A 27,016-nucleotide genomic window follows, 5' to 3' on the forward strand; every position below is an offset into this window, starting at 1 on the left:
AACACAGGAGAATTTGAATTAGAACTACAATGACACATATTTGATGGTATTCAGATGCAGACAGCTCTAAGATTGGTTCCCAGAAAGTTGATTCCACAATTATCAACTGGCAGACAAAGATTAATACAGCTCAGACTCACCCTCACTAGAGGGCTAGTGGGGGAAATACTTGCATCAAGAAATAACCGTAACACAACTTGAAAGCCATAGCAGCCATCTCTAGCCTGGGGCTATGAGTACGACATAAAACTCAACCATAAATGAAGACACCCTTGAAGCACCCTTAAGTTTCCCATCAAGGAAATTCCCAGAGCTGCAGTTTTGAATGTACAGTCCCCATTGTTCCTGACTTCTCGTTCGACCCGTTGTACCCTGGTACCCCCAGACAATTCCATTTCTAGTGGATGGTAATAGCCAAGTCTCTGGCCTCCTGAACACTTCTTTGTCAATGTTTGGAAAGCCCTTGAAATCATTCTCAAACGCTTCCCACAGCTTTAGCCAACACTAAAGGCACCGAGTATTTCCGATGTCATGATATCCCACTATTTGCACAAAGTCAGTGGTATAATGGCGGGGCGGGGGTCATGAGGGGTCATGAGGGGAGACCAGGGAGCACTGCTATTGAACTCACCGACCTTACGCAAGACCCAGAAGAGACTGAAAGGATTTACAAAGCATGATGGAAACACAGCTGAAAGAGAGACTAGCTCTGGGGCACCTGGATGGCTCAGTCGGTTAAGCATCTGCCTTTTGCTCAGGTCATGATCCCGGGGTCCTGGGTTTGAGCCCGCACTGGGCTCCCTGCTCAGTGGAGAGCCTGCGTCTCCCTCCCTCTCTGCCTGCAGCTCCCCTGCTGGTGCATTTGCTCTCTCTCGCTCTCTCTCTGTCAAATAAATAAATAAAAACGTAAAAAAGGAGAGAGAGAAACTAGCTCTGCTTGGAGGGTAGGTGGGGTGAGGAGAAGAGCGTATCTAGAAAAGCTTCACGGAAGGCACTTGAACGAATGAGTGTAAGTATGCGAACAGGGTAGGAAAGCATTCTAGGCACAGGGATCAGGGTGTGCAAAGGTGAGGACATGCAAAAAAACCTGGTATCTTAGAAGCGCTGCTATCAACAGGTGACCAGAATGGGGTAAAAGAGGACAAGCTGTGGGCTCTGGGTTTGATGCTGGGCTCGCCCCATGTGGCGAAGAGCCCCGTTCAAAGCCAGCTCCACCGCCGCCGGCTACATGCTGAGCCCCCCTCCCATGTGCCGTCCGGGAGCAAGCATGGTCCTTGCTGTTCAAGCCGCTACAGGATTGCTGCTAGAAGAAATGAGAAGAGACGCAGGAAAACCCTCTGTAACCATACAACCCGACGCAAATAACAGATATATTTATTACGAAATGCTTAGCACTGCTAATGTAGAATTTGACAATTGTTTTTTCAAACTTTAAAAACTTTGTCAGTTACACACACAACACACACTCACACCTTCTAGAAATACTTTACAATGGGTTCGGGTTTTTTGTTTCGTTTTTTGCTTTGTTTTGTTTTGTTTTGTTTTTTGGTAGAGATAGAGTGCAAGGAGCAGAGGGAGAGAGAGAATCTTAAGCAGGCGCCACACCCAGGGCAGAGCCTGATGCCGGGCTCGATCTCATGACCCTGAGATCATGACCTGAGACAAAATCAAAAGTCAGACGCTCAACTGACCAAGCCACACAGGCACCCCCTTTACAGTAGTATTAGTCAGCAAGCAGATGACAGCAGTTTCCCAGATGTGTCTGACTGTAAGAATCACCTGAGATGCTTGTTAAAACAATGTTCCATCACCCCTTCCCTGGAGGTTCTGAGTTATCCTATCTGGGGCAGGTACTTGTGAATCTTTTTTTTTTTTTTTTTAAAGATTGTATTTATTTGACAGAGATCACAGGTAGGCAGAGAGGCAGGCAGAGAGAGGGGGGGAAGCAGGCTCCACACTAAGCAGAGAGCCCGATACAGGGCTTGATCCCAGGACCCTGGGATCATGACCCACGCTGAAGGCAGAGGCTTCTAACCCACTGAGGCACCCAGGCGCCCCTTGTGAATCTATTTTTAATAAACGCTCACTTAACTCTTAGAACACTGGGCGAAGATGTGCCTTCCACATGAGAATCCCAGTCCTAATCACGTCTATAAATTTTCTTTTCTCTTTTTTACTCTCCTGTGGCCTTTCTTACAGGTTCTGATGGTGTTTCTTGCTATTTGCGGGTACCAATTTAAGTACTTGTGAGTAAGTAAATATTTGTGGGTACAACGTAAGTAGACTATAGTAAGACTCCCTGAGGAAACACTGCATTAAAAATACTAAGTTGTGGGGGTGCCTGGGTGGCTCAGAGGGTTAAGCCTCTGCCTTCGGCGCAGGTCATGATCTCAGGGTCCTGGAATCGAGCCCCGCATCAGGCTTTCTGCTCAGTGAGAGCCTGCTTCCTCCTCTCTCTCTCTGCCTGCCTCTCTGCCTACTTGTGATCTTTGTCTAACAAATAAATAAATAAAATCTTAAAAAAAAAAGAGTTATCATCACTAAATGTAAAACTTAAAAAAAAAAAAACTAACTTGCAGGGGCATCTAGGTGGCTCAATTCCTTAAGCATCTGACTCTTAATTTTGGCTCAGGTCACGATCTCAGGGTCATGAGATCATGAGATCAAGGCTCTGTGCTAGGCATTGTACCTGCTTAAAAGTCTCTCTCACCCTCTCCCTCTGCCCTCTCTCTCTCTCTCTCTCTCTCTCTCTAAAGACAAATAAATGAAATAAAAAATAAAAATGTTAAGTTGCAGGTAATTTTTCAATACGTCAGGAATTTTTCTGCAGTTTTTCCCCCTGCCACAAAAGTTTCTAGCAAGTGGACAGATGTATCTTTCTTTTGTCCCACATACTCTCGGTTTTGCCTTCTTGCTAAGGTGTATGATTCAAAGAGTTTCTCAAATTGCCAACAGTTAAATAGCAGGAAAGAAGTCTCGAAAAGAAAGCAAGTTTTCTACTAGTTTGGTGTCAGCTTTTTGATCTGCCTAAAGACAAGAAGATCCTTCCACACACTTCTGACCACCTGCTAACACCAAGTCTCTGGGTTATCTGCCCCATGGCAAGGACCATATTTCATTTAAAAAAACAAAAAATAAAACACAATAGAATCAGACATTAACTCAGGATTTTAACAACAACATGAAAACTTGTTTCTCTGTTCCATAATCCCCCATCTGCCTCGCTCATGGCCAAATGCCCGCGTGTACTTTTCTGCCTTTTCGGACCTGAAAAGAAAACAACAAACCCAGCAGCCCTACGAGTTAGATGACAAGCAGGGCAGAGTCCGACGAGACTTTAGTGTAAAGTCAACAGTGATCAATTAACGATTGAGAAGAAACCCATCTCAATGGCTTACGCGTCCCTCGTTGGTCACTTCAAGGAAACACAGCTAGTTACAAAGCCTCTCGTCACTCACGAGTGTAAGGAATGCAAAAGATACGCCTGCCTTAGTCCTCCTGCTTCTCAAGAAAGACAAGGGTTCTCAGCTACGGCTGGAATGTTCCCAAGGAGAGACACCCGACAAAGCTGCCAGACCAGGAAGGCCAGCACAGCCTTGCGGCAGGGAGCACCCCAAGGACCTCCAAGCCCAGTCACTGAGCCCGTTTTGAAGGGCATCATGGATGCACAGAATCCCAGCAGAAATGGTGTGCACGTGTGCCTGACACCTCTGCGCCTCGCTCTGCTAAAAGCGGCTTCACAGAGTATTGTCAACGCACAGAATTTCCAGCATCCACTGGGAAGAAGCAACTCTTTGAGTCCCGCAGTCACATCTGGACACACACACACCCACCTGTCCATGCATCTTCCCACACACATACACAACTGTATCGACACTCGTGCACGTAGACACCGAGATGCACATCGATTCACAAATAAATCCCTCACACTCCCTGAGGAAAAGAAAAGCGCCTGTTCTTCAAGGCCCAGAGTCTTGCTCGATGGAGCTCTCTGGCCCCAGCGGGGACGGGTCACCCCTGCGGCAACATCACTGTCTCCACGACTGTGAATCCAAGCGTCATGAGATTCCAAGTCGCGACTTCACAGGTACGCGCTTTGTTAGACAGATGTTGTGTGTTTGCTTAGATGTAATTCTTGAACTAAATTACTATGACTCCTTAGCAAGTAATATTTAAAAAAAAAAACCAAAACACCACATTATGGGTGTTTCCTTTTTTTTCTTCACCCTCCCAAATAAAACATACCTAGAGAGCACTTTGGCATTCTTTTCTGTTGGGATTTTAATCCAATCTTGCTGCTTTGTTTTTCCCTAAGTAAATATTTACCCTGAGAATAAATATTTAGGGAAAAAAAGATACATCTAAATACTGCCTCTATTACATGATTTTAAGAAAGGGGGAATATTCTAATTACGATTTTCTTGCTCATAAGTGTCAAATACTTAAACTCTGATGACCATTAATTTGGAACCACTATATATATCACAGTGTTTGCCTTGACCTTGGTAAGGCTTAGAAACAGAGTCTCACCTGCAAAAAAACACAGTCCTAAGACTTGGTATGTACAGGTATTTCTTTCTGAAGTTTCATGCACTTCAACACTAGCATATACAAAATATTAGCGCTCTGCGTGCGTTAGAGTGCAAAGTTGAATAAATACAAATTCACAACAAGGGTCAAATTTGGGAAAGACAAACACCATCAGGGGACAAATACGGATCCCAGTACCGTGAAACCACTGGTATGTTATCAGAGCCTAAAAAACTGAAATTCTCAAGAGAGGTATGCAAGAAGTTCAGCATCAATTGCTAAAATTTCCTTAGCATGCTTAGCAAGTATAAACTGGAAATTATTGCCCTGTGCTGTGGATACTGGCACAGTCCCTCAAAGAGGTTCAGAGGGGAGAACAAACTTCCTAGATCTACTTGAGCACAGGCACAAATGGATTCAATATTCAGATGGGACCTGTCCTTGTCTTCCAACTCACCAACGATTAATACCCCACTGTCTCTTCCAGGGGTGTCGACGGCTGCCTTCTAGAGGTGACGATCTGCCAGGCTGATGGCACTAGATCCCTCTAAGACAGAAGTGCAGAGCAGAAAGGCCCCTTGAATTCAGCAGCCACTATCAATCATACAGCTAGTCTTGCCAAGACTAGGAACTGAAAACTCATCACCAAAGGCCCCGTTCTCTACCCACATCCCGTATCAGTCCCTCTGATGCAATATTATTTTATTTTATTGTCAGTCTTTGAAAAAAAATTGGGAAAATATCTGGTTTCTGAAAAATAAGACCCTGCATCAAATGTGTATTGATAGAGAATTCTTAAACTTTGAGGTAGAGTTACAAGTCCACTAGGGGGAGCAAGATGGCTAACTTGTCACCTGGGAGATAAGAGTGACTGTCAGGTTATGTCATTAAGACAAGGAACCTGGAAGATCCACTTTGTCAAGACCTAAGAGAAGTCAAGCTTCTGAGAAAGTTCTTGGTAATAAGAATGTACGTACCCTCCCCCAAATAGCTTTTCTATTGATCCCCAAGGGTCCAGGTTTTTAGGAAATAAGAATAATGCAATCTAAAACTCAGGTGTTAAAGTCTCATTTCATCACTTAAAAAAACTCAATTCAACCAATCCTTTAACTCCACTTTTTAAAAAAAAATGCTACTGGGGGCATCATACAAGGCATTCGTTTAGGAGCAAAGCCCTTCGTGGGTTTCATGGAGAGCGCGCAGCTGGTTCAGAGGACCTACTCCATCTTGCAATGAGGTTGTGGGGTCCCCCGCCAAATCCCCTAATGAAATCACCCATTTGATTTTTGCTGAAACCTCAGATAGTGTACGTCACATTCCCCTTCTTGGAGCTGCATTCACCTTACTAACACACTAGCTCTGGAAGATAAGCAGAGCGACAGAAGGTGCCGCCTAGTGTCTGTGTCCTAGGGTCAACGGTAAGAAGCCCGAGAAGATGGTGCTCCAGCATTCTGATACAAATTCCTGGCATGCTGTTTGTCTTTTTTTGGTTAGACTGGGTAATTAAAGACTCCACATCTGAAAGAAAATATCTTGCATTCTAATCAGGAGTGGGTGTTGGGAATTAATCATTAGCCAAGAATAAAAAAATAATATTCTTAAACATCTGTCCATACTTGAGTATTCTGAGTACAGTGCACCATAAAAGCAAGATGGGAGCATGTTATTAGAAGCCAATGGTTGACGCAGTAATACTCTCACCATACGAAGCCATCAACTTCTATGAGCCGGCTGAAACACTTCATTAGGGAACAAGAGGTTTTGTAGGAAGGAGCACTTGCATTTGTACAAAAGGATAATAAAAATTTGTTCGAGTCACTAGATTTAATGGATAAAACTTGTTAACTCTCTTCATGTGGGTCCCGCTGTGTGACTTGTTTAAAGGATGCCATTAAGTGCTTCCTGTATATAGATCACTCTTTATTTGGGAAGAAGTTCACTCTATCACAGAAAGATACTGATGATCATAAAGGCAAAATCTGTTTCCCTTAAGAACAGTACAAAATACACTGAGTCCCCATAAACACATTTTTTTAAAATGTGGGACTACATACCCTGCTAACTAAATGTCTGAAACATTTTCAATTATTTGCCATTATTATTAAAAACAAAAGCCCTGCGGCGCCTGGGTGGCTCAGTGGGTTAAGCCTCTGCCTTCAGCTTAGGTCATGATCTCAGGGTCCTGAGATCGAGCCCTGCATCGGGCTCTCTGCTCAGCAGGGAGCCTTCTTCCCCCTCTCTCTCTGCCTGCCTCTCTGCCTACTTGGGATCTATCTGTCAAATAAATAAATTAAAAAGTCTTTAAAAACAGAACAAAAACAAAAGCATAAAGTTACAAGTATCAGTAATAGCCCCTACAGTTATCTACTAACTCTATACCTCTGAGAAGAGAACAACTATTTTTAGTCAGAAAATGAAAAAATTAATTATCTAACCTCTTCCAAAATGAAAATAGGATATGGAAGTGAAATGAAATAGGAGGAGGTATGGACCATGAGGCAGTTATTCTGGGACCAATGATCCAGTCTTTAAAACATTCACCCTTGGGGCACCTGGGGGGCTCAGTCAGTTAAGCATGTACCTTTGGCTCAAGTCGTGATCCAAGGGTCCTGGGATCGAGCCCCATGTCTGTGTGAGGCTCCCTGCTCAGTGCTCAGTGGGGAGACTGATGCTCCCTCTCGCTCTCCCTCTGCAGCATCCCCTGCTTGCACGTACTGGCTTTCTCTCTCAGTCTCCCTCTCTCTCTCCCTCTCAGTCTCTCTCTCTCTGTCAAATAAATAAAATCTTAAAAAAATAAATGCATCCTTTGTTGCATTTCCTTTCCTGACACCCTCTGTGGCTATTTCTTTACCCTTTAATTCTGCTGCTTAGTGCCAACCCCCGAGGATAGCGCACCCAAGGCAAAAAGAAACCCAGGCACACCCACGTCACTACTGGTCCCCAGTCAGTCACCAAAGATTAAGTAAAAGGAAATAGAAGAACCGTACCAGTTAAATTGAAATCTGGAGGCAACGTGGACTTTTACAGACCTGAGATCTCACTCTCTTTTTCTTCCATAGCGGGGAGATGAACGAATGATGGCAGACTGGCCTGGAATTAAATCCCAGCCATACTTTCCTCATCTAGTAAGTGGGGCTGGTAGAGCCATTTCACTGGATGTTGAAGAAATGCCCTAATATATGCCGGCACCTCGTGTGCACTCAATGAAAAGAATAATTGTGTTGACTTGGAATCAAGACGCTCAAAGACTTTCACAGACAAGTGTGTTCATAGTCACGCTACAAAAGGAAAAATAAGGAGAGATTTTTTTTCCAAAAAATTACAGAGCAAGTAAACTGGATTAGGATCCTAAGCCATTCAACATCACCTCTAGAGCAGAGAGGCCCATCATCCTGGGAGAGAAGATTTCACAGGCAAGAGAGCAAAAATCAACCTCAAAACTGTTGTACAATCTCTCTGGACTCGGCAGTCTAATCTACTGTACCAAAATAATAGCAAGTCACCTGAAAAACACATCATCTCTCTCTGACTGATCAAAGGGTGCCACATACTCACGTCAACTGGATGGGACATGAAATCATAATTTTACTCTTTATAGTTACCATAAAGGCAACCAGTTACACTTTTCTTTTATGGTCTCTTGATGCTCATAAAGGAGATTGAGCCCCAGGTTGGAGCTGTGAGAAGGGAGTGGAATGATTTACCTGCTAGTGGCAAAGCTGAGACTAGAATTTAGTTTTCCTGATTCTCCTGGTTCGTTGCTTTCTTTCACATGTCATCTTAATACAATACAATACAATACAATAGAAGGAATAGATAACAAATATATGAAATTCAGCCTCAGTTTCAATGTACTTCCTGTGGAGAAATATTCTATATTCATGATTCGCTAAGGAAAGATTTTATACACACACACACACACACATATATATACTTATATATTTTTTATATATTTTATATATTTATATATATATTCTCTATACATTTGTGTGTATATTTACACCTTATATAGGTGCATACATAGTGACTACATGTGGGTATTTCTAGATATAGTTACTCTCAACGAAGTAACTAACAGTAAGAAAATCTTGCCAAAAGATGCAAAACAAAGAGGTACAAAATATTTTAAAGTCAGGGCTCAGTGCGGGCTGGAGTGAGAACTGTGGAGAAGGTGGGTGTAAACCCAGATTTTGAAGAGTAGGACTGAGTAAATCTTTCATGTTGAGGAACAGCCAATGAAGAGGTTAGAAAAGTAAATGAAAGGGCGGAGAGAGGCCCGAGGAAGGAGTTTCAACCTCATCTTGCGGGCAAACAGGAACTGGGGTCTTGAGTAAGAGAACGCCACAGAGTTTTTGCAAACATTTAATCCCTGCACGATGTGCGCCCATCATCGGAGAAGAGAAGGAAGCCAGAGAACGCAGTTAGAAGATGACTGCCACAGCCCAGGGCAGCACAGGAAAGAACTCTCCGGTCTTCCCATATTTCAGGCTCTCTGATTGCTACTTACAGGGCCATGGTGGAAACAACAGTTACGCTTGTCAGCTCTTTGATGCCGCTCTATTCCTGGATGCAGGTTTGGCTCAGCATCTTGGCCACTTTCCTTCATTCTTTATATATAGCCCAAATCTCCTGCCCCCGAGACACCAATGTTTCCAGGTGAAACTGAGGTTACTTCCTTTAGTTCCTGGAACGCTTCCATTTTTCTCCCACAGAACCTCTGCTGAAGTCAGTTCTGTTTTGTCAGACTTGTCACTTGATCCCTGAATTTGAATCATAGCATTTCAAAAATAGGCCACATCCATAAAGAGAAAAGCAAAGCAAAACAAGGCAGGCATACTCTGCCAAATGCCATATTTTTATTGGGATCTGCTGCCAACTACCCACATATTTTTTCACTCTGTCTAGTTTCAAATGACTTGAGATCAAATCAAAACTTCAGCTAAGTTAATTAAATAGTGCTCAGGAGCTAACTTGTAAAGAAAATTAATTTTAACAAGAGCACAATGGATCTGAGAGGTTAGTTGAGAGACAATTAAATCAGTGTAATTTTAGTTAAAAAAAAAAAAAAAGAACAATGCATTTCTACGAGAGTTTCCTGTTTTGAAAAACTGTTACAAAGGTTTTATTTCCTATCTTAATTTTGGTTACATTCTTTTGTATAACTGTATCTCATAGCACATCGAATTCGTGAAGTTTCAAATATGAAAGGTGATTTGATACGTTAACCAATATAAGCCATTTTAGTGATTTCTATGGGAAAAAATTATATAGTCAGATGATTTTCAGGGTAACACATGTATAAAGTGTAATTTCTTTGCTCAGAGACAGAAACTGGTTCTCAGTTTAGGATGTATCATACAACACAAGACAATTTTTTATTAATATCTGGTATGTATCTCCCTTCCCATAAAACAAGCAACAATAAAATTAATAGAAAATTATTTATTTCCACAGCAATATTTTATTATGATCTAGAGTAATTATAATTTTAGAGGAATATTAGAAATTGGAATGGAAGCAAAGCAATTTACAAATAACAACAACAAAATCAATGTGTAGAAATAAAAGGCATTTGCCAGGAAGCTGGCAACTTCTTGCTATATTTGAGAGGGATGGCCTCACCATATATGAAATACATAGATTAACTCAATCACATGAAGGCACTCATGATTCAGGCAAACTCCAAGTTGGGTCTGTCTGCAATTTGTTAGATCCTGGATTTTCTCAAAAGTCACTTTTTGCCCAACCACATCATTCCAAACCCCATGAGAACTTCCCCTTAAATTTCTGTTGCCTCCTTGTAGTGTTTTTTCTTTGAATTCTATATGCATTCCTGAGAAAGGGAGAGAGCAGTCACACTCTCCACGGGGAGCCAGTCGGGCATCAGGGAAATGTGTGAAACTGAGTCACCTTCCTGGCCCTGTGCTCAAACTACTCTCCAAGGCAGAGAGTTGACCATGACCTCTGTTAGTCTCTGCCTGAGAAGGACTGGAGGGTCCTCTTCTGCCTACAAAACCAGGAAGGTCACAAGGAATGCAAATCTATTAGGGATTCTCTCCATTTCCCAGTCCAATGTCTTGGCAAGGGCATTCAGTAACAGATGTCAAAGGGAAATGATAAGACAACAGGAAGAGAGGAGTCCAGAAGACTGAAAAACATTAGATAATAGAAAACGGGAAATTTTGCCAAAAAAAAAAAAGGACGGTCACATATTTCCTTGCAGAAACACCAACACAGTTCATATTTCCTTTACTTTTCTACATAGCACCCTGCCAATAAGTTATGAAGGTTATGGATTTTCTTTTTTAAATTAATCTGGTGTATTTCAGGTAATACCCATCTCCAATTTAATCCAGTAAAGACCAATTAAACCTAAGAAATCTACTAAGCTTAAGAAATTCGGACACTGAGATGGTACAGTCGGTCTCGCTGTTGAAGGCCTTACCAGGGTGTAGGAGGCAATACATGAGCACACGTGACTTGGGAGTAAGGTAAAGTGCAAAGAAGTACATTAAGAAGGAAGAGCGATCACATCTGGTCTCCTGGAAGATGTATAGTCTTTGAAGTGAATATTGAACACTAGAGAGGATTTAAAACAGGTAGAAATGGAGAGAATGGGAAGTGGGTGGTCCTAGCAGAAGAATGTGAACAGATGCTAAGACTGAGCAGGCACAGAACAGTTCCATTCGGCTGGAGTACGAGACAAGCGAGGTAAGTTGAACAGCAGCCCTGGGTCATATTACAGAAGGCTTTGAATGCCAGGCTAAGAAACTGGGACTCTCTTCAGAGCACTGGGGAATCATGCATGGTTTTGGAGCAGGAGAGTGACCCACAAGGCATGCTTTGGAACTTTCTCTGGAAATGAATGATGAACTGGAAGACAGAGTGATGCTGTACGTTAAGTGATGTCAGCAACAGTCTAGGCGAGGCGTCTGGGGCGAGAGGCTCCTCCGAGGTGAGAGAAGTGTTCTGCTGGTGCTCAAGATGTGGGTCTAAAAGGTAGAGGAACTACAAGGGCGAGCCGCTCGGGCCCGGCTGCCTCTATTCAGAAAGACTCTCACCAGCTTCCTCCACGCAATGCCGGGCTCTGGGGAGCAGAGTCGCCCCGACCTTCAGCTGGGGCGCACCGGAAGTCCTGCAGTATCTGCTCTCTTGACTCTCCCCCTTATGCAAGCCCTCCCGTTGCCTGCGCGGTTCTGCTCGGCTCGGGGACAGGAAGCTCCGGGCTCTGAAGTCAGTTGGCATCTTGCATCTGCGCAACCTGCTGCCACTCTCCCCGCCCCAACACAAAACCAGAGCCCCAAGGCTTTCGGTTCGGGCGCTCCCTTCCTTGTCTAGGTTTGGGTAAAAAGAAACTTTTTCTTCATGTCATGAAAAAAATAACTCAAGTATCATGCTATCTTTATTTCCTAATTCTTAAGTTTAGATAAGGGACAAAACTCACTTTTCCTCCCCAATCATACCAAGTTTGGAAAGTAGAAAGAAGTATTAGGGGGAAAGGGACTTTCTACGGCACAAGACCTCTACGCATTTCCTCTTCCTCTTCTATTCGCTGGGCTTTAACCTCTGTAGTTGTCCCACTGCAGCAACACAAAGACAAGTAAAGAGCAAAGTTAACCTCTCCTCCCACCAGGGTTCACAGCCTGCCGTCTAGCCCTCCGCACCTCTCCCCGCGCTCCTGCTGCTGCGCACAAACACAGACTGAGATGGAAGAGGTTACAAAAGTGGGACTTACTCTTTCCCTTTCTTGCTTTTTGTAAAAACAGTAATATACTGAGGACATCCCCCAGTCGTTATGGGATTAACACCTTTCTTTTAATAGCTCTGTCATACTTCATAACATGGGCATAGCACAAGACATTTGAACATTCAGGCTGTTTCCAGTTTGTGCTGCAACAAACAAGCCTCCGCCAGGATTTAGGCTGGCCGGGGCCTTTCACAGAGAAGTGCTGCCAGAGCCAAAGGCATTTTCTGAATACCTACTATACGCTATTTTTATATAATATACAAAAGAAATGCGTGACATAGTCCCTTCCTCAGAGAGCGCCAGATATAGCTGGGGAAACAAGCCGAACCCACCCAAAACAATCAACTGTGTCACACAGGACTGCACTGAGTCCGGTACACTTCACTCAAGTGGATGCCAGGGTGTCCCCAGCACAGTGACAGGCAGGCACATGGTCGCAGGTCCTGTGAGCCTTCTCTGATTCAGGAAAAGAGGAAACAAGAAGAGCCAAGAAGTCAGTGGTGTCTGTGGAAGAGAAAGGACCTGAACACGGCCTGGGAATGATTTAGATCAATGGACCCAAAAATTGTCTTTTGGAGTGACACACGAGCCATATATATGACTTGAGACACGTATGTGCTTGGGAGAATGACAACGAGCAGCTCCAAGTCACTGCATTTCCAAACAGCTTCTCCCACATTCTTCCCACCCCCAGCCAGCCTCCGCCCAAAGACATAAAAGAATCCCAAGTTTAAGTACCTCCCAGCAGCACACTAATGCACTACTTCCAGCCAGCACAAACTTAAACACACTCTCCAAACCGCGTCCCTCCCTGTCCTTCCCATGCCCTACCCCACGCCTGCCGACACACACACACACACACACTCGCACACTCACACGTACACACACACACCCCACCTTGTTCTGTGCCCTTGAAACAATAGCAGTCATTTACACTGTTCCTGTCCATCTGGAAAATAACATGAACAACATGGAAGAAAGTAATAACAAAGTTTAAGGGACTGTAATCCAACCAAACCCTGAGTTCTTTCAAGAATCGAAAACTCTGTTAAAAGCAGTGATTTTTAAAAAAAAAAAATGATAAAAAGACAAAAAAAGTGTTGTGACTGATAAACCAGCCAGTACAACGTTGGTCTTCCAGTCTACGTGCAACGCCATGTTTGCAAGTCACCTAAGTCCATTCAAATATAAACCATATTTTATAATATGTTCTAAATTTTATCATACTGGTAAATAAGATTTGAGAACTCAGTGTTTGTGCCAGATATGTATTATTCCTTGATATTGTATCTAACTAGCTCTGGGAGAAAGTTCTGGAAATGAATTAGGCATAAGAAAAGTAATGTGATTTTATCTTTAAGACTTGAGATTTAAAAGTTCCACATCATTTTTAACTGAGGTGATAACACAAGGAAGTCAAGTCTATGGTGATCACCAGATTTTATCAGGAAAAAAACTCACTAATGGGTCCAGGTGATGCTTAAGCCTGCTCTGTCAGAACAGCAGGGTCACCAAGCATGTTTCCAGTCTAAAATGAACTTTCCGGAATGCCTGGGTGGCTCAGTTGGTTAAGCAGCTGCCTTCGGCTCAGGTCATGATCCCAGCATCCTGGGATCGAGTCCCACATTGGGCTCCTTGCTCGGCAGGGAGCCTGCTTCTCCCTCTGCCTCTGCCTGCCATTCTGTCTGCCTGTGCTCGCTCTCTCCCCCTCTCTCTCTCTGATAAATAAATAAAATCTTTAAAAAAAATAAAATGAAATGAACTTTCCTTAACTTTTTTTAAATTTTAGAAAAACAAGGAGAACCTGGGTGGCTCAGTGGGTTAAGCCTCTGCCTTTGGCTCAGGTCATGATCTCAGGGTCCTGGGATCGAGCCCCACATCAGGCTCTCTGCTCAGCAGGGAGCCTGCTTCCTCCTCTCTCTCTCTCTCTCTCTGCCTGCCTCTCTGCCTACTTGTGATCTCTCTCCCTCTGTCAAATAATAAAATCTTTGGGGTGCCTGGGTGGCTCAGTGGGTTAAAGCCTCTGCCTTCGGCTCGGGTCGTGGTCCCAGGGTCCTGGGATCGAGCCCCGCATCGGGCTCTCTGCTCGGCGGGGAGCCTGCTTCCTCCTCTCTCTCTCTCTGCCTGCCTCTCTGCCTACTTTTGATCTCTGTCAAATAAATAAATAAAATCTTTAAAAATAATAATAATAATAATAATAATAACATCTTTAAGAAAAAAAAAACAAGATTTACTCCCAGGATGTTAACTTGAATGCCAAGTTCAAAGACATAATCTCAACAGTCACATGGCAGAAAATAAGGGTTTTCAATAAGAAGAAGGAATTATTCATTTTTAATAAAACCTAATTTTCTGTGTGTTTTTATTCAGCAGTAGGAGAAAAGAAAGAAAGAAAGAAAGAAAGAAAGAAAGAGAAAAGCCCTCGACTTCTGTTGCACCAGTCCAACCGCAAAGGCAATTGAGGTCTGAGACTGGGTGTGGAGGAGGTAGCCAGGGTCCCAATGCCTTCCATCACATGACCGAGCATAACTGAGGTGGCTCCTCACCAGCCTCCTCATGACATCAGCTCTAAATGGTATGGAGGTGCCACTAGTGCCTTTGCAGGTCGAATCTAGATTTAGGAAACTGCAGCACACATCTAACATCAAAGCACCTAGCAACTGTTACCTAGTCAACATACAACACTCCAGTGGTTTAAGACACAAAATAAGATCATGGTTCTTTTGAGATCATGGTCCCATTGTCCTGACTAAGGGGAACTTTTGGCTGCCCTTGCTCCTCTCAGGGATAGAACTGGGGGCCTGGCCAAAGGCAGTAAAACCAGGGTGTCATGGGACAGAAACAGACTGCCCAGACGTGTTGAGACCTGTTCTGTCTTCTAGAGTGCTCTGAGTTCAACCGGCACGCACAACTCTGTTTCGCCTCCTAAGTCATGACCAGTCAAAAACATCAATACAAGTCCAATGAGGGAAAGAGAGAGAAATTTATCTGAGAAGCCATAAGACTTGGGTTTACTCTAGCCTTGGTGATCAGCTCCCCAAGAACAAGAAGGGGAAGACCAGATCTTATGAGGGAAAAAAACCCACTGATGGGTCCAGGCGATGGTGAGGTCAGCCTAAGAGAGCAGCGGGACAACCAAGCATGTGGCCCACGGCAGTGGAAAGAGCAGGACCAACCCACTTGAAAGTGGTCAGAATATTGAGATTATCACTAGTATGCAGTTTTAAGTACCTTTTTTGGGGGGGTGTCGGGGGAGACCTGCCTGGGTGCAAAGAAATTTGGCTAATGGTTCGCAGCTGGGTTGCAGAGTAGAACCTCCTGGGAAATTGGATCCCGCCCTGATGAGTCTGAGCAGAGATCGAAATCCGAACACAGGCACTTTGAGAAGGCTTTCCAGGTAACTTGTGTATGATCCTCAAATAGTCCATACTGAATCTGATCCTTCATATCCACACCTTAGAAGTATTACACTTCGGGGGTGTCTAGGTGGCTCAATCAGTTAAGCATCTGCCTTGGGCTCAGGTCATGATCCCAGGGTCCTGCCCAGTGGGAATGGAAGGCTGCTTCTCCCTCTCCCTCTGCCCCTTTCCCCTGCTCATGCTCATGCTCTCTCTCAAATAAACAAATCAACTCTTAAAAAAATAGAAATATCACACTTTGCCCCCTCAATCCCACTTCAAGGAAGCTCTCCTATAGAAATAACTAGATAAGCAGGCAACTTTGAAGTAGAGATAGTCACAGCAACAATATTCATGATAGTAAAAATTAGGAAGGCATCAATGTCAAAGCTAAGTACGTTACTGCATTATTTAAATCCAAGAAAGATACAAAATGGCCAATAGGCACACGAAAAGATGTTCAGCATCATTAATCATTAGAGAAATGCAAATCAAGACCATGAAGATATTCCATATTCATGGATTAGAAGAATTAATACTGTCCAAATGTCCATATTACCCCAAGCAATCTACAGATTCAATGCATCCCTATCAAACTCCTCAAATCACAATGAGCTACCATTTTAGACACACTAGGATGGTTAAGGAAAACAAAACAAAAATAAGGGTTGGTGAGAACAGGGAGAAATGAGAACATGACTGATGGGAGTATAACATGGCGTAGCCACTGTGGCAATCAGTTTGGTGTTTCCTCGACTAGTTAAACACAGAATTACCTTATGACCCAAAATGTCCACGCCTAGAAAAATGCTCGTAAGAACTGAAAAATGGGTGTTCGAACAAAAGTAGTGCCCGAATGTCCAAAACAGGACAATCCCGGCAGCCAGAAGGTGCAAACATCCCTAAGATCCATCAGCTGGTGAACAAGTGTGGGGTAAGCACACAACGGAATAGTACTCAGCCAGAAAAGGAATGCTGTCTGGTGCCACGCGACAACAGGGATGAAACTCGAAAACGTGATGCTATGTGAAAGAAGCCACGAAAGTCACCAAAAGGCCACGTGTTGTATGATGCGATTTATGTGAAACACCCAGATTGAGCAAATTCTTCAGGACCACGAAGAGAGTAGTGTTTGCCAGAGATTGCAAGGAGGAGGGAATACAGAGTGACTGCTTCAGGGGTAGAGGGGCTCCCTTTGGGGTGATGAGCATGTTCTAGAAGTGAGGCAGTAATGACAGCTGCACGACACCCTCAATGTACCTAATGCCCCAAATGATACACTTCACAGTGGCTAACACAGCCACTTTCATGTTGCTTATTTTCCCCAAATTTTTAAAAAGTTATAATCACAGAATGGAATATTTTGGTTATTAAAAATTGGTCTTTTAAGCAACTTCAATAAGCTGTGGAAAAAGGAGTGTGTGAAACTACTTACGGTGTCACCCGAGCTTCCTCGTATATAAACATGCACAGAAAAGCAAGGAGTGAAAGGACCGTAATAAAAATGTTCTGCAGAGCTATTGGCACATACATTTTCTGTCTTACTTTTTTTCTATATTTCCCAAATTATCTCCAGTACTGTTTTATTGTTAAGTACCAAATTAGGATTCAATATTATTTTTATCATTATAAAAATTAACTTTTTTTCAAAGATGAGATCAGATGATACTCTGGACAGTTAGGAAAACATAACAAACATAACGTAAGGTCTAAAAAAACATGCGAGGTCATGATGAAGGTGTGAGGGGCAGGGCAATATTATGGACCGGATAAGACCACAACATTCAGAAGAATTTATGTCCCATCCAGAGCTGGAACCACGGCTGCGGCTTCGAGTTTTCAAGAGCTGCCGGAGCTCCAGACGTTTCAGTGAAATGCCCTGATTTTTAAGCCTTGGCAACTTATTCAATATTTTTCAAACCACAGGCCAAACAAAACACTTCTGTGGACCGGATGTAGCCCACAGGCGCCAGTCAGCAAACTCAAGTTTATAGGAACAGGGATGTTTAGCCTGGAAAAGAAAAACCTTCGAAGGGACACAGTAACTTCAAGTACGTCAAGAAAGGCCGTGTGGAAGACACTGCGCACGTCGATCTGTTTGTGTCCAGAAGACAGAACCAGCCTAAAGGCTAGGTGTGGTGGGAAGCAGAACTGTGCCCCGTAAATAGGGGAGTTGCTTCCTAGGAGAGCGGCTGTCCGGGGGTCAACGGACTGCAAAATGCCCCGGCGTGCCCGTTCCTGAGGTGTTCCAGCAAAGGCGACACAGCAGGATTCTTGGTTTAGGTCAGAAGCTGGGACTAGGTCAAAGGCTCCCCATCACAGCTGAGGATCAGAAACTTGAAAAAACAAAAAAACAAAAAACCCCACAGATTCCTGAACCACATCCCAGAACCATGGGGTGAGGCCCAGGCGGGGGTATTTTTAAAAACCTCAGCTGCCCAGCAGGTGGTTTCGAAACAGGGCACTGAGCCTCTGTATGTGCCGCTGGGATTCCATTACTCTAATCCCCGGTGTCCCCCAGCTGGCAGCGAGGGGACGGGAGGCTGGAGAAAGAGCGACTTACTGAACTCATTCCACAGCGGGCTCTGCGCTAACTGCGGGCTTTATCGCGTCTCACTGCGTTTTCGGGACAAGTGCAGGAGGTCCGAAGCAGCGTCTCGCATCCCACTTCCCAGGGAGAGAAACTAAGGTTTGGGGAGTTTAAGTATGGCTCAAGGTGATGGCCAGCCACTGAGAAGACCTTGGTGGCTCCAAACCCCGAGCCCGTCCGACGGTACCACGGGGCCTCCTCTGACCCCGCCAGTCAGTATTTCCAGGCCTTACACGAGGTGATGACGCCGGCTGGAGGGGATTCAGCAGTGATGACGACACAGTCCCTCCTCGAGCATCTCTGCAACCTAGTGAGGAAGGAGAAAACTAAGCAATTCTATCACAGTGAGAACGAGGGGGTCACACAGGAGGGACAAAAAAGACAGACTAAAAGAAACACAGTCCCTGCTGTCATGGGGTTTGCCCTCTGCTAGGCAGTAGATGTTTGTGGAAAGTACTTTCAAAAGTGTTAGATAATATAGAAAAAGCGCACTGGTTGGTGAGGTGGTCAGTGATGACATAGGTGGCAAAGGACGTTAGGGGCCAGTCTCTGCCTTCCCCATCAGTGTCGGAGCCCCGTAAAATAAATCTGCAAAGTTATATCCTAACAAAGCAAGTACCCCTCGGAACTGCATTCCTGATATCCACACCTGAGGCAGTAAAGCAGCCTGCTTGCTTTCGGCGTACTTCATTCGTGGAAAGTAAGAAAAATGTACCTGCATTTTAATTCATCAGTCCGCAAACCAAAATGATTGGCGGACTAAAAAAGAAATGGGGATGGGATATTAAATTACTCAACTAAAGAATTACTAAAACCTTACTAAAGGTGGCCTCACGCTAAATGAAATGAAACCTCTTCTTGCCACACGTGGGATAGTTGCTAGGTGCCTGGGGACTGAGTTTGGATTTACCCAAAAGGGGACCGCAGAACAAGCAGCAAAAGAATCAAGACTCAGAGGGAAGGCAGCAGGTGTCTGAGGGGTCTTCCTGCTCCGAGCCTTGCAACAGGTGGGGAGGGGGCTCCCGGGGCTCTGACCTGCCGCCTCCGCTCCAGAAAAACTCGGTTCAGTCCCAGTCCCAGGCTGCCCGTGAGGCCAGGACATTCTTACCAGGGCCCTCGTTGTGTAAGTCCTGGCACAACATTCTTTTCATTCCTTTCCTTGATTCCAGTGTAAGAATCACCCTGGATTTAACAGCTGTGCCCGTGGAGGGCCTATTATGGTACTTCTCTCCGAGAGCGGATCTTTACTTTTTGTGACCTCTCCGAGGACTCCTCTGATCTTTATCATTCCAGCGTCTCGGTGGTCAGCAAGGAGATAAAGCGCTTCAGAAAAAGAACTGCTCCTACCCCTTTTCCACCTGAAACACGGCTCTTACAATCCTAACTGGGGCAATTACCACCGATCACGGAGGGTGACCCTTCCTGAGGGAATCGTATACCTTTTCCGGGTCCACCGGCCAAGGAGAGCACACCCATGGGCTGGCAGAATGGAGTCAAAATCCGCTTTCCCCAAAACGCCACAGAATGAAAGAAATCAGATCCCATATGCTTGAATAATCCTGACTTCCACATTTGGCAAATCGGAGAAAAAGGAATAGGGCAGAAGCATACATCCCTGGGTACTCTGAGCCGGCCTCCAGAGAGAATCAGCTTATACAGAATCTACCAGCTTCCTACCAGTCAAGTTTGAAAGTGCCCTTCCCCCCTCTATAAATTGTACGGCAAGGAAAGAAGAGAAGACGCCAGATGGTGCGGGGGGGGGGGGTTGTTGCCATTACGAGGTGGTGGTTTTCTGGTAATCTGGCTAGTACTGACAAACTCTAAAAAACTGTTTTCCTCAGACTTTCTAAATGTGTAATTTTATCTGGATCCTCCAAGAGATATTTAAGATTTGTTCGGCATTCTAGATTAGTTCCTCTCCGGCTCCACAGAAGATGGTCAAAACCAAGGTGTGACCTCAGCCCATCTACAGGACTCCTAGCGGAGAATGCTCGGTGCCCATGGCCACCCCCACACCCGCCAGCAGTGCCCCCCAACACCCAACAGAGGTCAGCGAGAAGGCTGGGGGCTTCTCCTCAGTTCTTGGCAAAACTCACCTGATCAACCCCACCTCCCCTTCCCCTCGCCCCCCAGGGGAAGAGCGCAGGGGAAACACAACTTCAGGAAAGAGCTGTGGGCTGCTGCAACTTCCAGGTTTCACACACTAGCTCGGTTTCCCAGGGAGAGGTGGGTGGGCAAAGCTAAGCCATGCCACACACCAATGTCTAGTTTTTAAGAATTCCTTTCATTGTAATGCTTTCAGATGGGTCTAATGGAACCTTGGAGAAGAATAACCCAAACACCATGTAAATGACCCATGTTCCGCAGGCTGTGGGTCTCCATCCCTGCGAACGTGGTGTGATTCATCCTGGGCTATCTGAGAAACAGGTGTCTAGAAAAAGGCAAAGTGAACACAAAAGCTGGCCCTGCCAAAGCTCTTCGCTTTGTGTCACTCGAGGGATTCGTGAATGTAATTCATTTCCGTGCCTACGGTTCACACGCTCATGGCTCTTCAAAGCTGAAAAGGTAAGATGTTCTGAGGAGTTTCTTCGAATGAACCAAATCCTGACGTGTTTATGGACCTCAGGACCCAAGACCCTGACTTCACAACTCTTAATTATTCATGTGAATGGGCATCCCTGACAGGCTAAAGATGAATTCTACAGAAAACCAAAGAAAACAAATCAAAGAAAGCAAGTTTGAGTTGAAAACAAGCTTTCAACCTGCTGAATTATTTACCGGAGTAAACCTGGCTTGAAAACACCTTGACTCCAACTCCTCTCAAGTAGGAAAGCAAATGAAGAGGGAATCACTGGAATGACCAGTGGCTGCAGAGCTGGAGAAAGGTGCAGCAAACACGCAGTCGGAGCTGCCCCGCCGAGCCGGTGTCTCTGCAGACAGCACGAGTCAAGCAGGACTCTTTCCTCTCTCACAGATACAACCTCAGAAGCTTTCTCAACACAACTCAATCCACCGGTCGCATACAAAGACGAACAGTTGCTGGTCTTTTATTTAACTACTTTATTTTTTTTTCCCTCTAGAACTGAATAGCTTATGGAAATCACTACTAAAAGCGTTCAGCAAGGGTTCAGTGCTAACATGACGGCTTCTGATGTCTGTACGATGGACAGATGAGCGGGCCGCCTCCGGACACAGCACAAGGCGGCCTTATGAGTCAGGAGAACAAAGAACCAGGGCCTGAGTCTGGTCTCAGAGGGAGGGAGAACACAACCACGTCTAGAAGGTAAGGGCTGCTGGGAGCGAGGCTACTTTGGGGCCTCACCCGAAGGAACAGGGGCAGGCTCCTCAGAACACAGTCTCCTCAGAAACCGTGGGAACCGACTCCTGACCCCTAAGACTTCTCTTAGGAACAGAAACCCCCTTGAATTAAAGTTTCCCCTTTAGGCTGACATCACCTGAGTGAGTTAGGAGATTATCATCAGTCACATCTTACAGAGAAATCATTTATTTAATAGTGTGTTGTTAATTTTTTTTCTTGACTCCTAAATAGAGATCATCAGCAAGGGGAGGTGGGGAAGACCGGGGTTTTCACCGGGCTCGGAGACACAGAGCAGCCATGAGGAGCATTTACTGAGTTGCTACTATATGCCAAGCAGTTCTCATACATTACTTTGCTTCCTCCTTGCCACTAACAGTGAGTTCTTGTTCACCTCAACCTCTTACAGGAGGCTCGGTAATGTGAGCAGCCTGACCAACATTACAAAGCTCGGGAGGGACTGGGGTTGGCTCCAAACCAAGATCTGTCTGAATCCAGAGCTTGGGCCCCTCCCATCCCACTGAGCTGCCTCTGCTGGGAAGGCATCAAAGACCAACTTGGCCCACTCGGGAATTTTCCAGAAGGCACATGCCTATCTTACTCTATAGCCTTCTTCCTGAGATTAGGAAGGAAGCAAATTCTCCTCTTGCAAGGGAGACCTTAAGAGAGAAGGGTCCCCCCACCTGTCGGAACTTCCTGCCCCGGAGAGAGGAGGGGGCCGGGGGCTATAAGCCATGATGGCAAAGGGTCAGTCCCCTTGGACTCGGATTTCATTCCTCCCTTATGGAGGTGTGCAGCTTCAAAGGAGGTCAGAAACAGAAGCAGAGCGTGGCCTCAGCTCCACACAGAGGAGAGTGAAAGGTTAGAGGGACAAATGTCCTCCTACGGCCTTTGATGGAGTGTGACAGAGTGGAAAGTGACCAGGGCAAAAATCTGCTCTGGCCAGCGCTGTAGCCTGTAACTACTCGTGTCCTGCTTCGTCAGGAGGGTTCACCTGGGGGCTGCTGACACCCCTGCATGTTACGTAGACTCCAGGTCGCACCTGTGAGCCAAGAGAGGGCAGAGGACAGAGGGACCCTGTGCCCATCCTCTAAGCACATGTCCCTGCTCTGATGCCATGAAGCCTGGCGACAGCCACTCCCCACCGCCCTGCACGAGTCACCCTCAATTTTAAGGGAGAATAGACCTTATTCACCCTAAAAGGGTGATAGAAAAGACCTACCCTTTGAGCAGGTCCAGGGAAACCCAGGAGCACCGTCAGCAGCACTTGTGGTAGAGGCAGGCACGCGGAAGCGTGACACGCAGAGCTGGGCACCTTCGGGGCGAGCACTGACACGGGGACACCTCGGGGAGCGGGAAGCAGGCAGGGAAGACAACCCGCACACCTTGCGTGCTTCCTGCATATCTCAACCAAGTGAACCAAGGAGCCCGGATTCGACCAGGCCTGTCTAAACTCTTCCTCCCAAGTACCTGTAATAGACTACATGAGTGAACTAGTCCCTGGGATGCCTGACTCAAAAATAATTTTTTAACTTAAAATTCCTGTATATTTTGCATTTTAGGCTTTAAGAGATCCATGTCTGCTTCAATGGGAAGCATTGAAGTTGATGGCTGAAAAAAAAAAATCAGCCATCTGGGAAGACACAGCGTGTTAATCCCGGGAATTACGCAGACCCTGCCGGACTTCCCGTACGCCGTCTTGAAGCGCACAAGAATTTCGGACCAAGTCAGGGTCACAGAGTCCTGCTGCCCCATCCCACCAGCAGAGTCTCCTTCTTTCGCTGACTTTGAAGGTTCTAAGTGTTCACGAAGAAAGGCAGGTTGTAAACTGTAGCTCAGATGAGAAGAAGAGTGAGAGACAGCAAGCAGAGAGGACAGGCACGAGGAAGCCCCAGGAGAGATCAAGAGCCTGAGACCATGAGAGCCAAAGGAGCATAAGCAACTGGGGACCCAGTGCCTTTGTCCTCTTCTCCAGTTTTGTGGCCAGCGCTCTAGGAATGGAGGACCGGTAACCAGGAGTAAACGCACGCACAGGAATTTACTTGCTGACTCTCTCTCTCTCACACACATCCCACACACCCGCCACCTCTCCTCTGGGGGCAGGAAGGGCGTTAACAGCAGGCATACAGGTCCTGAGAATGGGGAACTGGAGCAAGACGGGCTGGCGATGGTGGACACGGAAGATGCCAGACATCAGGCAGTTGTAGGGCCAAGAGTGCGAAACCAGATAGTGATCCAGGGAGAGCCCACCGACCCGAGATAGGAAGGTCATCTGGCCTCTGAGGCTGGTTCCTACAGCCACTAGGTATGTGAGTTTAGATAATGGGTAGTTCTCAAAGAAACTGTTTCCACTGTACAGTCCCAAATCGAGAACCCCAAATGAGCATTCTGTGCACCAAACATTTGAATCTCTATAGATTTAAAGATTCCCCTGTCAGTCTGTTGTTGCCTAGGCAACGGCTAATTCTCAGGAAACTTACCAAGACCATAGTTTCCAGAAGGGCAGGTCTTGAGTCTGCAGGGTTACAACTGTGTCTCTAACGCCTAGTACATAGTAGGTCCTCAGTAAAGAGATGCTCATTGAATGGAGAGAAAGGAACATTACAGTATCATTATAGGACAGTTTCAAAATAACACATTCATTCACCCCGCGTCTTCCGCTCTGCTTTTATGATGTGTGTTAGCCAACAAGGTCACCGTATGGGTCTCCCAGAAGAACTTCTATGTGGGTAAAAATTCTGCAACACAGCAACTGCTGTGGTGTCACATAACACATGCTTTCACTCAAAAGAATCCAGTGACACCCGCTATGGGGGAGGGAGGCAGGGACACGCACACACATACACACGCACACGTACACATGCACACACACACACGCCAGCCATCCTGCTCATCCAGCTCACACCCTACAGTGAGAGAAAGACAGAAGAGAAGGAAACATGATTCCAGGCCTCCCTGGGTCTCACTGCAGCAAGCTTCTCTCAGTGTGAACATCTCACAGAGATGAGTGGGATTCTAGTGTTTAAAGAACATTTTCATACAGTTTGGCCCATAAAACAAGCCAACTGCTTATCTGGGGCTCAGAGAAGCAGCGGTCCATTCCAACTCTGCAGGCAAGACAGGCTGTGCTGGCCTCAGCGAGATAGGGTAGGATTCCAAGAGGGAGCCTTGCAAAGGCGAGTCTTCAGGATCATTTTGACTCTACATGACTTCTGCCTCATACACAGACTCAAAAAAACAGTCCCTCAGTAAGCTGTCCCCCATCGAACACAGTCTGGTACATCTCTCAAAACAGGGTCCGGTTGAATAAGGAGTGCCTTCCAGAGGAGAACACGGGACCTCTGCTTGCACAGTCTATAAAGGAATTATTATAATACAGGCAGTATTATTTTTGGCATTGTATCTTCCATCCAGGTTTCTCGCGTTTCTAAGATGAAACCAATTAATGTCTGCAGTGGTGATTATTCTACAGAAAATCTGCTTAACATTTTTCTGCATTTCTTCTCGTGGACTTCAACACGGGTTATTTCAAGACCTCTATTAAATATATTAAGCACATTTAACTTTAGCTAAGATAAATCCAGCTAATTAAATGATATAAAGAACAGCTCATTAGCAGAGCACTGGTAAATATTTCTCTATTCCAGCTAAGCAAGGCTTATTATACACTCAAGTGCTGTGCAGGCTCATCACGCCTCAATTATCAGCCCGAGATGCTAAGCCTAAGCATAAAGCTGTTACTGAGCAAATAATGGCATTGGACCTGCATATTGCCAAGCTCTTGGCGACTGATTCACACACTCTTTAAAGGGCCAATTTAAACCAACTGCAAGTTTTTGCAAATAAGACAGTTCCAACACTTTTAATGATCTGGTTTACTAAACTTTTTGAGTAAACAAGCTTAGAACTCTTTCATTCCTGGTTAGAAGGACACATATCTCAACCACAGTGACCTTGAGCGATAGAGTGCTTGTATCTTCAGGAGTACAGAACCTTTTCTAAAATGTGTTTTAGGTCTCTTTATTGCTACGTGGACTTTAGGATCACTTTAAGGCAATCAAGTCAATTTAAAGGACAAAGAATTCAAAAATAAGATGGAGTCCACAGCTGAAGGTTGCATTCAAATGAGTTTCACCTAAATTCACCTTCTTTATCCCTGTAACTATGGTGGGAAATTGCTCTAAGGAAATAATCAGGGATGCGCACAAAGATTCATGTTTAAGATGTTTATCAGGGTGTTGTTTAGCAGAGAAAACGATTGGAAACTTCTTAATTATCTAATCTTAGGGATGTAATGAAATAAAATAGAGCCCATTCATATGGCAGAATACTATGCATCTTAAAAATGATATTTCAAAGAATTTTTGAGGACTTGGAAATATATTTGTTTGCCATATAGTGGGAAAACAAGTACACAAAGGCCTATCCAAGATAGCCAACCCTGACACACAGGCAGACATGCGTACATGCAAAAAGAACTTGGTTGCATAAGGAAAAATATACAAGAATAACAAATCTGTATTTTGAAGTACATATACACAGATGTAAATAAGCAAGCATCAAGAGAGAAGTAAGAGGAAAATAGACCAACAAATCAGTAGTCCTTATCTCGTAGTGATCACATTACAGGTGAGTTACTGTCTCCTTTTCTCGTTTCTTCATGCATACATTCCAAATTTTACATATAACACTGATTTCTGTTATAGTTGGGAGAGAAAAAAACACAATTAAAACTAAATGTGAAAACATATGTCTACGTGTAATTGCATTTTTTTAAAGGTTTATTTATTTGAAAGAGAGAGAGAGAGTGAGCGTGTGTGAGCAGGACAGCAGGGAGGGGTAGAGAGAAGCAGATTCCCCGCTGAGCTGGGAGCCCGATGCAGGCCTTGATCCAGGACTCTAAGATCATGACCTGAGCCAAAATCAAGAGTCGGGCGCCTAACCGATTAAGCCACAGAACAGCCTTTTTAATAGAAACTTTAAAGAAGAACGAGAACACAGATGCCAGATGGTATCAATGGCTACGGCAGAAGCAAAGCCCCGACCAGCGGGTCCTGAGGGCTCCTTCCTGGACGGATGCTCAACGTTAGGCTCAACCAGAACTCAGCGACTACAAGAACCGACAGCTGTGTTTAAGAAGCAAATCTGTAGTTCATCTTCAGTTTCTCATCAGAATTCTCCACGTTGGGCTGATACAGGAAATCTAAGCAAAATGTGCTGGTATATTTTACTCTGTTTGCTGAAAAACACTAAGAAATAAATAGCCGACCCCAATTTTTCACCTGAAGCTCTTTCTTACTTCTGGTAGAAAAAAAGGCTATTTTGTGAGGCATTGGCTGGGATACAGAAGCCCAAGTTTCTGGCAGCTTAAGCTTCTCTCAGGGTCGGGGGGGTTAGTCAGTCCGGGCTAGTCAGTTTAACACTCAAAATGGGAA

At 45.0% G+C, this 27,016-nt stretch overlaps 1 protein-coding gene across 8 annotated transcripts in view; it reads right to left on the bottom strand.

The window, feature by feature from the left end:
• The window catches only part of ANKRD44 (ankyrin repeat domain 44), a 310,102-nt gene that overhangs the window by 199,992 nt on the left and 83,094 nt on the right, over positions 1-27,016 (bottom strand). For 2 of the 8 annotated variants that reach the window (XM_013045696.2, XM_045078509.1), the window contains exons 1-2: positions 19,301-19,968; positions 18,499-18,572 (exon numbers count right to left, since the gene is read on the bottom strand). The exons of 1 other annotated variant lie outside the window; for it this stretch is intronic. In XM_013045696.2, coding sequence (XP_012901150.1) covers positions 18,499-18,572; positions 19,301-19,367 — 141 coding nt within the window. In that variant the 5' untranslated portion in view covers positions 19,368-19,968. Of the gene's footprint in view, positions 1-18,238; positions 18,479-18,498; positions 18,573-19,300; positions 19,969-27,016 lie in introns of those variants that run through there. 5 more of the 8 variants (XM_013045699.2, XM_013045697.2, XM_045078510.1 and 2 more) reach the window with 5 other exon arrangements.

The sequence above is a fragment of the Mustela putorius genome, unplaced genomic scaffold (assembly GCF_011764305.1).
Source record: "Mustela putorius furo isolate JIRA1106 unplaced genomic scaffold, ASM1176430v1.1 tig00000275_pilon_pilon_pilon, whole genome shotgun sequence".
NCBI lineage: Eukaryota > Metazoa > Chordata > Mammalia > Carnivora > Mustelidae > Mustela > Mustela putorius.